The 14,968-nt window shown below is 37.9% G+C and overlaps 1 protein-coding gene across 1 annotated transcript in view; it reads left to right on the top strand.

Moving 5' to 3' along the window:
* The window catches only part of SPON1 (spondin 1), a 181,880-nt gene that overhangs the window by 147,422 nt on the left and 19,490 nt on the right, over positions 1-14,968 (top strand). The window contains exon 7 of the mRNA XM_053946422.1: positions 2,204-2,268. Within this exon, the coding sequence (XP_053802397.1) occupies positions 2,204-2,268 (65 nt within the window). The remainder of the gene's footprint in view (positions 1-2,203; positions 2,269-14,968) is intronic.

The raw sequence follows: 14,968 nt of genomic DNA, 5'->3' as shown, positions 1-14,968 counted from the left end.
GGAGGCAGAGGAAGGGGAAGAGCAAGGTCACTGCTCTTGGAGGAGCTCCCCAGCCTGGGCATCCCTGCAGGAGTTTGGGGAGATGCAGGGCAGTGGCCACACGTGGGGCAAGTGGGGCTGGCATCCCCAAGCCTGGCAGGCAGACCTCACTAGAAACGTTGGGAATGTGCATGACAGAGACACCTGGATAATCAGAATATCACTTAATTACAGAATATCAGTCTGCAATAGTAACGACTTAAGTTGTATCTTAATCCTATGTAATTGTCAAGGAGCTCTAGGTATGAAAAATGTCTATTTTCATTCCAGGTTCAACAGAATACTACATTCTATTTTCTTTTTTTTTTTTTTTTTTTTTTTTTTTTTTTTTAATTTTTTGATTTGGGTGTTCCTGAACTCAGTGTTAGCATCTGAATTTTCACCTCCCTAAAAATTTCAGGGTTGTCTGAATGCACCATGCACTGCTCCTTATTTCCTTCCCTCTGCACTTACTACTGAGCTGTTAGTCATATTGTTCATCTCTTGGTGTTAATTTTTAATTAGAATAGCACCTGTTGAAATGCTTTCAGACATGACTGATTGTGATACTAGTGACATAATTACTGCCTCCTATTAGATAAGCAGTGCATGACTTCAATAAATGTAACCATCTATGCTCATGTTAGACTTTTGTTGGGATGTAAAATGCAGAGTTTATAATTTTGAATGCAAATCTCAAGGCAAGTAAAGGAAGGTATGCCTGGCTGGAAAGTTTTAGGATATTGAAACAAGGAAAATTGAAAATTAAGGAAAATTTCATTGTCAGAGACAGACAATGTCTTTTCACTTCAAACCTTTAACTTCATCCATTTCATCAGTTATTTTTTAAACCACTTGGAGTGCAAAAGTGTCTCTCTACTTCTGAAATCGTGGAGCTGAGGAGAAAGCTGCCCTAGATGAACCTGGATGTTCTGAATCTCTCCTGCATGGAGAGTGTTGGGCTGGTGCTGCTCACCCAGGGTGTGTCTGCCCCAGAGGATCTGCCTGCTGGCACAGCCCTGCTGCCTGCTGTTTGATTGCTCCCTGCCAGCACAAAATTCTCTTTTTTCTACCTGCATCTCTAGTGTGGGAGCTTGGCAAAATATCTTTATACTTACTTGCCTTTGTAGAGTTGGATTTTCAGCTGTCTTAGCTCAGGACACTTCACGTAGTATAGGATTTTTTTCCGGGCATCTGCACTTATAAAAGTGATTCCCAAAAAGTGGCTTTTCCATCCACTCGTGCTGAGAGAGAGGTCATGTCACATTTATACTCCTGAGGCTCCATCATCTCTGCAATGCCCTTGCTTTGGTGAAAAGAGGGACTCAGGAAATACTGAGAGTGGTAGAGACAACCAGTGGAAGCTGTTCTTCTTTGAGCTGGGGTGTGGATGGACTAGGGCTACTCTGGGGTGTCAGAAGTGCTGCTGTCAAGCAAGAAATGGCACTGTTATCACTAAACTGAAAGCTCAGCTCTGCTGGAAGTGCCAATTACTGGTAATATATGAAGTGGGTTTCTTGGTCTAATTGGGAAATATTTTTAAAAGACAGTAGAAATCATGGGAGTGAACTGTGAACTTTGTGTCCCTCCAGGTGAATTACTGGTGTGGATTCCTAAGGGAGGTGGGGAAAATGCTTCTAAAGAAGTGTGATGGAGGTCTTTGGGGCATCTGAGCCTTGTTAATGGTCTCTTACCTTTGTCATGAGTTTATTGTAGCAATATAAAGTTTAAAAGTGCTGATGCAAGGATTACAGCAGACTTTAGGAAAAAATCTTTGTACAGTGCTTTGTGGGCTTCCACAGATGGCTGCTACATTTCACCCTGTGATTTTCACAGGCATGAATGGAGAGCAAAGAGAACGTGCTACCAGTGCAGTGCATCCACCACGGAGCCTTTCCATCCTTCCACACATCAGGATAATAAATAACACATCATACATGCCCAGAGCAGCAGCCTCCAGTTTTTTATCTGTAGCTCTGTCATGTATTAAGAGCAACTTTTCTGTCCTTGCTTTGTATCAAGCTTGGGAATTCCTGGTGGAAGCTTTCCCTCGGCTCACGATGCCAAACCGCTGCTGCTGGTGTTTAAAGCTCGTAGTCACAGTTTGATCTCGTGCCTTGCACTTTTTTTCTGCTGTGAAACATATTGCTCCCGTTGTAAAACTGCCCTTTGTCTCTTTTCACAGAGTGATGAGGTTCTAACAGTCATCAAGGCCAAGGCACAGTGGCCAGCCTGGCAACCTCTGAATGTGTAAGTAAGTAGGGAATTGTCTGTCTCAAGAGCTTTGTGCTGGCTAAAGAAATAACCTAAAATTTTGTTGATAGATGAGTTTTTCAAGGTTTTTTTTTTTATGTCATGTGTCTGATTAGTTTGTTGCTTTATTTTGTTGGTTTTGTTTTTTTTTTTTTTTGCCACATCTGCTTCTCTCTTTCTTTCCTGTTTAGCAGCTCTCCATTTTTTACATGCTTGGGGTGGCTAACTGTGGCAGCAGGACTGTCCCATGGAATTTGTGCCTCCCACACATAAACAGTGATGTTTATTCAATGCTTTCTCAAATATGTTGCACTGTTCTGCATGTAGTAGCAGCATTTTTTGGCATCCTGTCTCACACTCTGTGCAATGCAGGGTTACAGCAAACCATGATGCACCAACAAAAAACTCTCAAAGGGCTGATTTTTCAAAATGCCAGTCTGAAACACTCCGTGATGGCAGTGCATCCACCACTGGAGCCTTTCCATCCTTCCATACATCCTTGCATGCATCAGGATAATAAATAACACATCATACATGCTCTCAGGGTGTGCTAGGCTGCCCAGAGCAGCAGCCTCTAGTTTTTATCTGTAGATCTGTCATGTATTGAGATAATTTTTTCTGTCCTTGCTTTGTATCAAGCACCAACAAAAAAAACTCTCAAAGGACTAATTTTTCAAAATGCCAATCTGAAACTCTCTGTGATGGCTTCCTGATCCTGGTGGTGCTGTAACATAACCATGGCTGTTTCACCAAAGTGAGGCAGGAATTTCCTTCCCAGGATCCTGGCTCTGGGCTCTCCAGCACTCAGCAGGAAAGAGGAGAAAACTCCTCCTTCAGGATGCTCTTGAGTTTCCTGGTGGCTCTTCAGGGGAGGTGTTCAGAGCAGGGCTGGTGGTTCCTGCATAACTTATCTGCACTTGGCCCAAAGTTCATCCTCATTATCCAAGCCCAAATGAGTGAGACCTACAAGAAGTGACTAAAGATGAGGACACAGTAAAAGGGATCTGAGCTGACAGTCAATTAAATCCTTGGAGGAGCACGGCAATTAGTTTACTGCAATCCTGTACAGAAAATTAGTCCTGTTTGCTATTTCCTGGGAGCAGTTAGTGAAGCACTGTGTCTGATTTTGTCACCTGTATTTCAGAAAGTATGTGAAAACTTGAAGGTTAGATTAAAAACAAAACAAAACAAAACAAAACAAAAACCTGCAAAAGAGTTCAGTTTTCAGAAAACATCCCCTACCCTAAAGGGGCTTAGAAACTCTTAAGCAGCTTAGGACTTAAGCTTTTCACTTTATCCTTTTCCCCTCTGCAAAAAAAAAAAAAAAAAAAAAAAAAAAAAAAAAAAAAAAGGTTAGGAGGTGGGTGAACTCAGCTTAAATAGTGAAAAGATTTCTGATAGCTGATCCTTCTTTAATCTAGAAAAAACCGTAACCCAACAAACAAATGAAAAAAGAAAGCCAACACCAAAGTATCAAAGTATGAAATCCCTCCTAACATGGAAGCTAAGGAAATTCATGACAAGGGAATGCTTTGGGAAAAGGCTTTTTCTCTGTGACTAACCTTGAGAGCAGCTTACCTGAGCATAAGATGGATTTTCCACCACTGGAATATATTTTAACCCTGAGCCAGGGTTGTAGGCTCTGCACAGGACCTGCAGGTGAGGCTTTTTTGGCCTGTGTAATGCAAGAGGTCCCAGTAAATGGCATTCCTTATTTATGGTCTTGTCCTAGAAGTCCAGCATTTGGATTTGGTAGTGTTTGCCAAGGAGCAGCTGTGGATAGCACTTTTTTCCTTGCTGCCTTCTTTCCATTCCCTCCAAATTAAGACTTTTAAATGGAAACTTTAAAATGGAGACTCCAAAATGGAAACTTTTCCATTGTTCTGCTCTGGCGAGTTCTCGATCTCAAAAAAGCCATTTACGTTTTCACTCCAACTTCAGTCCTAAAGCAACACCTGTGTCTGATGTTTCTGTTACCAAAGTGAACAATTCCACCTGGAACTGGCTGCTGTGGCTGCTTGGCAGGTTTTGGCATAGAGCAGGTTTGCATTTTGTTCACAGAAAGATGGAGAGAGGATCTCCTGCTCCAAAGTCTCAGTACATCATCTCGAATATATTACATCACAAAAATTAATGCTAATTAAAATGTGTTGCCCCGATTATAATTCCTAATTCTATACAGCCCCAAGAAACTTCATAAAAATTTGAGTGCAGATTCTTTCACAGAGATGCCTGTGAATGTTTTTGCAACATCCTCCACATGTTTTTCCAGTCAATTCTTACCTTTTCTCTATGGCAGCTCTCACCTTTCAGTAACATCAAAAAGAATAAATCTTGGTATTTTTGCTTTCAAATGCTCTGCAGGGGTTCCTCTAACCCTTCACTTTACAGGTAGTGTTTGATTTTTGGCTTTTTAAACAATATTTTTTATCATATTTTGACATGGTGTCCTGCTTTTTGATTCCACTTTAAAAAAAAAGATCTAAGCTTCACAAGAAGACAAAATTTTCAATATGCTTTAACTGTGGTTAATTTCACATTTTCTACAGTGGCTTGTCCTTCTTGGAATTTAGATTAGAGCTGTGCAAGTATTGGATAATGACTCCTCAGGATAAACATTTTTTCTATTATTATACACAGCACAAGCATCTCAGTAATCAAGATCGACTAAAAGTCATGAATATTTTATTTTTTGCATAGTCCTTGGTTATGTATGTAATGGATAATAGAGTGTGATACTAATGCCAAAGTGGCATTACAATGTGCCATGATAAGCAGAGCATAAAAACCCCTCCTGAATGCGCTTCACAGCAATTATAAAATGCATAATAGTATTTTTTTATGGACGTCTGTCATGTCAAAAGTTGGAAAATTCAGCCTGCTCTCACTTCAAAGTTTACCTCATGATTCCATATAATCTCCCAGCGTGATATAATGTGGAAAAAACATCCTGCCAAACTCCACTCTCTGTTTTTTATGGATCCTCCCCTCAATGTACCCCACTCTTGGTCACTTTTTTCCATTTTTATTTTTCTCCCTCTCGCTCCTCTTCATTATCCTTAATTCAGTTCCCTAATTCATGGCACCAGCGTGCAGAAAACTCCCCTGGGTTTTTCCATATAGCAGGCAGCTTTGGGTGATATTTGTGAACCAGTTTTATGGTTGCCTGACTGAAAGAGCATCACTGGTGGCATGAGAAGGACGAGTGCCAGACCGAGTAATAAAACATTTCTGTTGTTCCTTACATTTGAATCACCAAGTCGTGTGTCTGAAATTCTGACTTTAAAGTACTTCCTTGAGCACACTGGTATCAGTCTCCAGCACACTGTCAAATCAAAGCAATTTTTCTTATCTTTCTTGTATAAACAAGTGCACAGCCCATTGCTCCCCTTCCTCACGGCCGTGTTTCAGGCAGAGTCAAATGTTATTTTCACACCCAGCTGCAAATCGTTGGCCTTTGGCAGTATGGAGGATAAAATACATCAAAACCAGATAGTGCCACTGGTATCCAAATCTGCATATCTGGCACCTGTAAAGTAAACAAGCCATGACAGAAAAATGTGAGATAAAGAAGGCAAGACTTTTAAAGTTAATATGCATCAAATTCACCAAGAGTGAGTATCTTTTTAAATTTTGTCTCAAATTCCCTCTCCCAAAATATATGCCATCTTTTTTTATCCCCCTTATTTTTTTTTTTTTTTCGAATGTACTTGTTATTCATTTATTCCTTTTATTTCAAATCTGGACATCACCATTGAGACAGAAAAGAAGAAGTGTTTGAATTGTAATTCTTGGGTCTAATCACTCTTTTGTATTCCCTGTAAACCAGGGGAGCACGTAGCCCTATGCAACACTGCAGAATCTGAAATTCCATGTACAGCCTACCACTGATAAATCCAAACATGGATCCCATACAGGATGGAAATTATTCTCCAGTATGTGAATTTAAAGTTTAGTAGGTCAGCCTATAGAGAATATATTTCAATGCAAAAATTCAAGATATTTTATCTTGGTAAACAGCATGATGAGAGTACCTGACATATAAAGAGGTTAGCTTTTATGAAGTGCACACAAGAATTTCCTTACTTCTCTTTCACTTTTTCTTTTTTTTTTTTTTTTTTTCTTTTTGGATGCAAAGCCTCTTTTTCTTTCCAACATTTTTTTTTTTTTTGCCTCAGTCCATTCTTAGTTACAAGCAATGTACCTTTCAGTGAACGGTGTTTTTCTTTACTATCATTCTGAACTATCTGAAGTTTAGAAAACTGTCTTTTCCTTCCCTATTGTCCCTCCTGTTTCTGTTTCACCTCTCAGTGCTGTTTGTGTGAGCAGCCATGAGCCTATGGTTTCCCAGATCCTCGGGGCTGTGCCCAGATCAGATTCTTTTCCACATCCATTTAAGCAGCTCTTTTGCATTTATTTCAAAATTACCTGAGAACACTCCAATAAGCACTTGTGAAGCCTGGCAGAAAAGGAGTCCTAGTCCTTTATAATTCCAATGGATGGAAGTATTTCCATATTATTTATATATTTACCTATTTTTATTTTTTTTATATTTAAGTATTTATGTATTTATGAGTCGGTACGGTTACCTCATCATCCCCAAAAATGATCCCATCCACCTCTTTCCATTTCAAGTTTTGCATACCTGTGGTGTCTTTTCCCTGACTACAGAGATGTTGGGGCTGTTTTTCCTGGCTTGCATGGAGGATATGAGGAAATGGGACAGCTTCTTCCTAAGTGTGGGGTTTTAGCATTGCTATAGGTAATGTGACTCAAACTGTTCCAGAAATCAAAGAGCAATCTACAGAAAGTTGATGGAAAAAAGAAAAACTGTTCTGATCCAAAATAACTTTGAGCTGACAGATCATACAAGGTAGAGGGAAAAATGCTGACATACTTGGCTGCATTTTCCTTCCTTTATTCTTGAGTAAAAGCTCTTTCAATCTTCCAGAATTCTTCTGTCACCATTTGACAAAACATGTTTGGTGTAGGTTTTGATCCTGCAGTGGATTTGCTCTGATCAATAAGCTTCCATCACAGCATTTGGCAATTGGAAGCCAAGCCACAGATGTGTATATTTGGGCTTTCTGTGTTGGTTTGCTTCTTGCTTTACTTGTATTTTAAAATAAATAAGCAAAAAAATTATATAATTATTGATTTATTTATTCATTCCCGCTTTATTTTTCTTTTAAAACTTTTTTTTAAATTTTTTTAACTTTTGCTGGATTTTTTTTCCCTCTGCTTCACTGTAATTTGCTGCTGGTCCTGTGCCCATAAAACTTTTCTTCCTTAAAGCAGCCTCCACACTGAGATCACTGAATGATGTGATGTTGTTAGATGTTGTTAGATAGAGAATGTCCTCGGTCAGAGCTGGAACTCCTTACTGTCTTCTGAAATGAAATAAAATATCTCCTTCTCCTCTTCTAATTCTTCTTTGTTAAAAAGCTCAATTTATTGTCCTGAAATAGCTGTTAGTAACATTTCCATATGCATAAAAAAATGCAACCAAAACCCCACGTTCTGTTCCTGGAGAACAGAAATGTCTTTGCTCTATTTCCACCTCTTTTTTCTTCTAAACTCCTTTCCAGTACTTAAAAAGAGAGTTCATGAATTAGGTAAATTTGAAAAGAAAATCCTTAGGCTTGTCTCCTTTTTTTGACTATTATTTACTGAATTCAACTTAAAAGCCACAAAGTTGCTGTTCAACCAAAGATGCACTTTTAAAGTAAATTATAATTTACTTACATCTAGTTGAAATTGTTCTCCTATTACTTGCTTCATTTTTCTCCACTGAAAACAGTAGAAAATTACAACATTTACATTAAATTCAAAATAATGGAGTAGTTCTTTGAATCTAAGTTTCAAGGAGACATTTCTTTTTGTGCTGTCCTACAAAGTATGTGATTTGAGGAATCTATTTAAGATTTTCAGAAAATCTGATAGAATTAATCTTAATTTTCAGGAGTTAGGTAATTGATCTGTATATCTGTCTGTCTGCAGAATTTGAGAAATTAATTTCCAATTCATCTATGTGAATGATCTATTTCCCTCTAAGCTGCATATGTGGACAAAATACAAGCATATAAACCACAAAAAAACCCTGGCATTTTTCTTTTAATAAGACCTATATTAAAAAATATTTGTAGGCTGAAATCAAAATCAGTACCTTGCTGTTCTACCTACATTGGGAGTGATTTGTTTTGGAGAGATTAATGTGGACACTGTTGGAGGAAAAAGAAACAGATGTACAGAGTGGATTTGTGGCCTTGATCAGTGATTTTACTGGAGGAGAAAAAGATTTCTTTATCTCCCTGTTTAATTGTTGCCTCAGCTTTTGGTAAAAGCAAGCTGCTTATTCCCTTGTATCATGTTTTAATTTTGAGACAGTCCACTGCAGTTATTTATTATAAATGCCCAGGTTCAAAAAATTAAGCAGTTTATGCCGGTTACATTTTTTAAGGCATGTCAGATGGTGCTGGAATGGGCTGAAATGTACCTTAAATGACCTTTTCACAGAGCTGCTTTCACTTTCTGCAGGAAATGCTGCACTTTTTGTAGGGCCAGAAGGTGTTTGTTCAGAGCTTTTACCATAAACAAAGATCATACAACTGCCAGATTACTCCCAATATATCATACAATAATTAATGTCTTTAAACACTCTACTAAATCCTCCACTTTCTCAACTGTATCCATTCCACCTCCCAAACTAATTCCCCAAAACCTCCCTCACCTTCCACCACAGCTCCAAATCAGCTGGCTTCTGATTGTGATGAATTGTAACATCTCTAATTGTGTGAATTATAACATCTGTATTGTCTCACCCTTCACGTGAGACTGAAAATGGAATAAAAGTTTTTTAAAGCCTCTCAGTTGCCCCATCCCCGGGTCAGGAAAGGGCTTAATCCCACAGTGGTGTTTGTTTGGGTGTTTTTTTGGGGAATCCACACATTCCAGAGAGTTTGGTTGTGTCAGCAGGACCTGAACCTGCCCAGGGATGCTCCTGTCCCATTCACTGCCTCAGTGTGGGTGCACAAAACCCAAATAAAAATCCTCCCTCTGCTTTCCCCTGGAGCCAGATGTTTGCTGTGCCTCCTTCAGAATCCCAGGGACAGGGCTGAGTGCTGGTCTCTACTAAATTTTAATCAGCATTGAGAGGGGAAGATTCAAATCAAGGCTCTTTTCAGCTTTGATAACAGAGAGGTTTTAGATGAAAAATAATGAAATACCCAGAGCCCTGCAGACTGGAGGCCTGGCAATGGCTGTAAGTTAATTCTGGGAATTACTCTTCCTAGAACATCTTATTAAGGATTGACAGAGCTATTCACAAGCACCACACCAAATTCCTCGGGGCTTGCAAACTTTAAATTCACTGGAAAATTTCTACCAGTTCCTACCCATCCACTTAAAAGATTTGAAATTGTGCTTTTATTTATTTTAAAATACCGTGAAGTCACAGATTTTCGTTTTGCATTAGGGGAGTAAATTCTGAGTAAATTTTCAGTTGCTGTAACCCTTGTGCTGTCCCATTAAGAGTGATGAAATTACTTCCTGGCTTGCAATGCAACAAATAAATAGCTGCCCATAAATAAAGGTGATATTGGTATCAGAACATAATTTATAAAAATGTACAATAGCAATGAGTAAACTATTCAGTTGCTCAATTAATCAGGTCTTCAGACTACCCAGCTGAGATTAAAAAAGAAAATAAAAACCCACATTTGAACATGCACACTTGTGTTTGGGTTTAAATGGCATTCAGAAAGGCAAAATACAGCTGAACTGCAATTAACCAGCTGTAATGGGCATTGTCTAAATTGTCTAAATAATTACATTTGTTGTTGTCTCCTAAGGGATGAGAAAAGCTCATATCCTAGTCCTTTAATCATCTCTGCACTGGATGTCATTAATATTTGGTTATACAAATTGATTATAAACATTGTTCCACCTAATGAGTTGAAAAATAAATCACGTGTGGATAAATTTTTCTTGTGTGACTAGGAGTCAACAGAGGGTTATATAAAAATAAGGAAGATTATTATTTATTGCTCCTTCTTATATTCCTTGTAATGCTTATTTTTCATGCTACTTGTCAGACATTTTCTCCTAGGTGAATACTGCATTAATCTATTAATCTGCTTTCCACTTCCTCTGTACTTTTAAAATAGCAAAGTTGGTGCATTTTCTTGATTTTTTTATATCCTTCCATAGCTTCATTTAAGCCACTGAACATTTAATGTGTGCCTTTAAGTTTTTTTAATTAAAAAAAATGGGTGCCAACTTTTGTTACAAAAGTAGCAGCATCAATCCCTAGAGTAAAGTGAACAGCTCAAAAAGAATAACTGATTTAAAACTAAAATATAAATACAGCGCTAAGGTAGAACCCAACCATTGCCCGAAGTGAACTTTAATGAACTTTTAGGGATTCTTGGGGGCAAAAATATCTCATGTTCTTAATTGCAGTTAATAGCTTGCAGCAGCAAAAAAGTCTCTCACCACACTTGGCACGTGGTTGGGAAGTCAGCCAAAAACCCCAGACCAGTCATTGCCAATCATCAGTGTGCCTGAGCTGCTCTGAATTCACAGGAACATCCTTCCCATCAGCAGCAGCTGCATCCAGGGAAGCAAAACTTCCAGCAGAGAAATAATGCCATTTGCACGTTTGCCATCTCGTTGATAACAAGCCACCACGAACAACGAAAAATAAAAGGAAATAAAACTGCTGGCAGCTAAGGCATGAAGAATTGAAACCAGGAATAGGCTGATGAATTGTCTGAGCTGCAAATTCATTCTCAGAGGCTCGCCACTGTAATGAGTGAAATGTGGTTAGATTTGACACCTCATTGGATTTATGTTATCCTAAAAGAAAATACCTTTTTTTTTTTTTTCTGAAGAGTTATGATGTGCTTTTCTCTTGACAGATGAGTTGATTTAGATTTTGAGATGCTTGAAAGTATTTTTTAAATTCCCTAAATGGCTCTCTCCAACTGCAGCTAGGCTGTTATAAGAATAAAAGTTGTAATGTTGTATTGTATGGGCCATATTTTCCCTTCAACAGGCACTCTGGGAATATTATAAAAAGATTTTGTGTGAGGTATGTCTTGTCTAAACTTAAACCCCTGCATGCTAACTATGCAGATTGAAATTTTCAAGCCAAGCTGGAGGAAAATACAATGTTTTGCTTGTGTTTAGAATGTTCTGATAGCTGTTTATTGATTGAGGTTTTGTGTTGCCATCCTTTGGAAAAATGGCTTGACAATCAATGAGTTGAAAAACTCCTCCAAATCTGACCAAGTTTAATGAATGCACAGAAATCTCAGTGTTCCTGTGATTGCTTGGTAACATCTGGTAGCTCATTATTCCTTCAGAAACTGACCTTATCTGAGATGCCATAAATGGATGGACACAAATTCTGCAGAGGCCACAGTGAAATCCAAAGAAGTGCAGAGACAGCTAAATCAGAATGCAGAGCTCTGGCTGATGTGGGAGACAATTTGGATGGAAGCTTTCAGGAATAGAAAAACAATTTCTAGTGGTTAAAAGCGAGCTACTTTGGTGAAACTGCAGGAAGAAGTGGAGGAAAGCAGCACATGTGAATTGGCATTTGAACCCTGTATCACAGCTGGCAGAATTATTTTTCAAAGACATAATCAGGACCTGAATTTATTTAATACACAAACAGACATAAATGTGAAAACCTCATTCTTTATCACAATAATGATGTTTTCCTTACATCAATTGCAAGTAAAAAAAAAAAAAAAAAATTTGAGGTCATTAAACAAAAAAAAAATTGTTACATTCAAGCTGATTTCCTTAGAAACTAACTTCCTGAAAGTAAAAGCATTATCAGGAAATCTAACAAAGGCATAAAGAAGGCATTTATCAGAGGAAAAATACATTCTGTATAAAAGAAAAAGAAAGCACTTCAACTAAAGTATAAGTCTTGTTCAGATTTATCTACTCAATTTTTGGATGAGATCTTTTGTCATAGCTGTGTGGCAAAAGTGCTTCCCCACTGGGTGTTATGCAGTGATGATGAAAATGCTTTGTCTTTCAAAAACTCAGGTTTCATAACCAACTCCTCAGAAGGGAACAGAAGTGCAATCTTTAAAAAAGAACATTTCTGGCTTTGGACTTTCAAGAGATCTGGTTAAACATCAGCTTTGCAAGCAACAATTGATACTCCCAGAACTTTCTAGTCGTTCTACGGTACCCACTCCTCCAAAAAAAAAATATGTCAAGAAAAAAATGAATATATGATGTTCTGGTAGCTCTGATCTTTCTAAAGTAACCTTTTATGAATGTGGATGTACAATTGGAGCATTAAAATTCATATTAATTTTAGTTGTTTCATGATATGCATGCCAGGAATTTTATATCATGAGGGCCTGCAATGATTTCTTTTGGTTTCCCCCAAATATGTTGTCCTATAAAGCAGCTTTTTTTTATTCTTGCAAGGCAACATTTTGTTTCAGTGGTGCCATTACAGCCTGTGTCTTCACTTTTTTATTTCTGTAAATCTCTGGAGGGTCTTTTTTCCCCCAGGAATCCTTATCTCTCTTGTCATCCCCCACTGTCACATTGTGCTACCTAGCCTAAAATGGGGTAAGAGCCAATATCTGCCAATCCTGCTGGAAATGAAGTTTCCTTCCCCAAACTGACAGCATGGTACCAGGAAACATTTTCAAAGTTTGGAGGTTTTGTGTACAAAACGACAGGAATGAGGAGGCCAGACAGAGTCTGTTGTTTCTATGGCAACACAATGATGTGTCTGGCTCAGCTATTTTCTCCTTTTATGATTTTATAGATAACTGGGATTCATCCAGTGAAGTTTAATATTGTCAAAAATAGAATCCTAGCCCCCAATCTAATCAGAAACAGTAATGCAGAAAGGACAATCCAATATAAAAAAAAAAACAAAATACAGGGGAAAAGTCAGCTGTGACTTTTGATAACATAAAGAAAAATACATCAATTTCTCTGGAGCTGTGAAATAGTTCGAGTGCTCCAGCTCTGTATTGGGCTAATGGTTAAACTGTATTTTATGTCAGAAAATTTCCTGTGCCACATCCTTCCTTACTTCCTGCTGCATCTGATTCCTTCACACTGTTGGTGTCCTGTCCTACAGACCCCAAACCCTCAGGTGATCCCCACCTGTCTGACTTTGGGAGGTTTGGTTGTGTCCCTGAACTCCTGAGAGCTGGATGCAGGCGAGGTTTTTGTTGATTATCCATCAGCAAAACTAATCAAAGCACTTGTGTTAAAAGGCTTTGGCTTCAAAATGCAAGCTTTCATGTAAGAATTGGACCTAAATGGAAATTCTTTTTTTTCTTTTCATCTTGAAAAAACAAATTCTATTTAGAGTTTCTTTAAATATGAATTGTATTTTTGTCCCATAAAGTAGATGTATTTGTCACACCAAAAAAATCTCAGAAGATACATCTCAGCAATAATACATATTTTAAAAATGCATATAGAATATCAGGCATTTTTATTTGAGACAGGGTGAAATTGGGCTCAAAGTGCATGTATATATTTGGATAACTAATAAAATAAAATCTTTAATCATATAAATTTCCACTTTATTGATACTTCGAGAACTTAATGGGAATGAGTGACCCCAACAACATACCCTGCCCTCACAACTTGGCTGCTCTATTTTAATGCTCTCTACAGAGCTCCATTTAAATGAGAAAATAACTCAGTCTCTTATTTTTTCTCATACATCAGGACAAAACTCTGCTGAGTTGTGTTTTAGCAGCTCAAGGTGACAAATTTCTGCCTCTTTTGGCATCCATGCTATTGTGAAGGACCCTGTTACCTGAATCCATGTCAGCTGAGTGCCATTTAGAGTTACATACATTTATATAACTTATATACATTTATATAACTTTATATACATTTGTTGACTAAAAAAAAAATCCCAAAACTACATCACACTTACAAACAAGAATTGTCTTAAGTGTCATTACTTGAGGGTGTAACTGAGACCTAGGGAAACTTCATTGTCTGACAGATGGTCTGACACCCACGTTAAGAAATTCATAATCCAATCTCAAGGAAAAAAAAGTTCTAGGTAAAAACATATGTGTTTGTTGGAAAAGAAAAAAAAATTGTATCGATCTTTTTTTCATCAGAGCAAGCACATATGGCAGCTCCATTTTCTGTCACCATTTACTTTCCACTTAAAATGCAAATGTCACTAGTCAAGGAAAAAAATATTAAAACATAGACAAGAATTAATTAAGAACAATCCCTGCAAGAACTTTATACTCATTGTTCATGGAAATTAAAGGCCATCCAGTTAAATCAAAACTTCCTCCTCCCATTCTGCAAACATCTCACCCCTTGAATTTTTTTGTTTCTCTACATGTTCCTCCCATTGGTAGTCACAGTTTTATGATTATTTCCCAACCATCTGCTGTCTTTCCTTGAGCCAAATAATTTCCCTTTATAATATGGTGAGTAATCACGTCAGCATCGTTTCCATGCAATTACACGTGTGCTCACTGATCCTGCCCCCTCATTCCTGGGTAAATACTCACTGAGTAACTGGCATGATTTGCCAGTTCAATTTCTAGTGAGCACAACTCTGTTTGCAGCATTTCAACGTGCTAATCGTTATCCCTTTGCATTTCACTATTAATGAAATGGTAATTAATCATTTACCCCAGTTCCCATCTCCAGACACCAAAAGCTA

This window comes from Vidua chalybeata, chromosome 6 (genome assembly GCF_026979565.1).
Source record: "Vidua chalybeata isolate OUT-0048 chromosome 6, bVidCha1 merged haplotype, whole genome shotgun sequence".
In the NCBI taxonomy this organism is placed as follows: Eukaryota; Metazoa; Chordata; class Aves; order Passeriformes; family Viduidae; genus Vidua; species Vidua chalybeata.
Note: the sequence above shows the minus strand (reverse complement) of the source record. Positions and strands in the feature narration are given on the sequence as shown.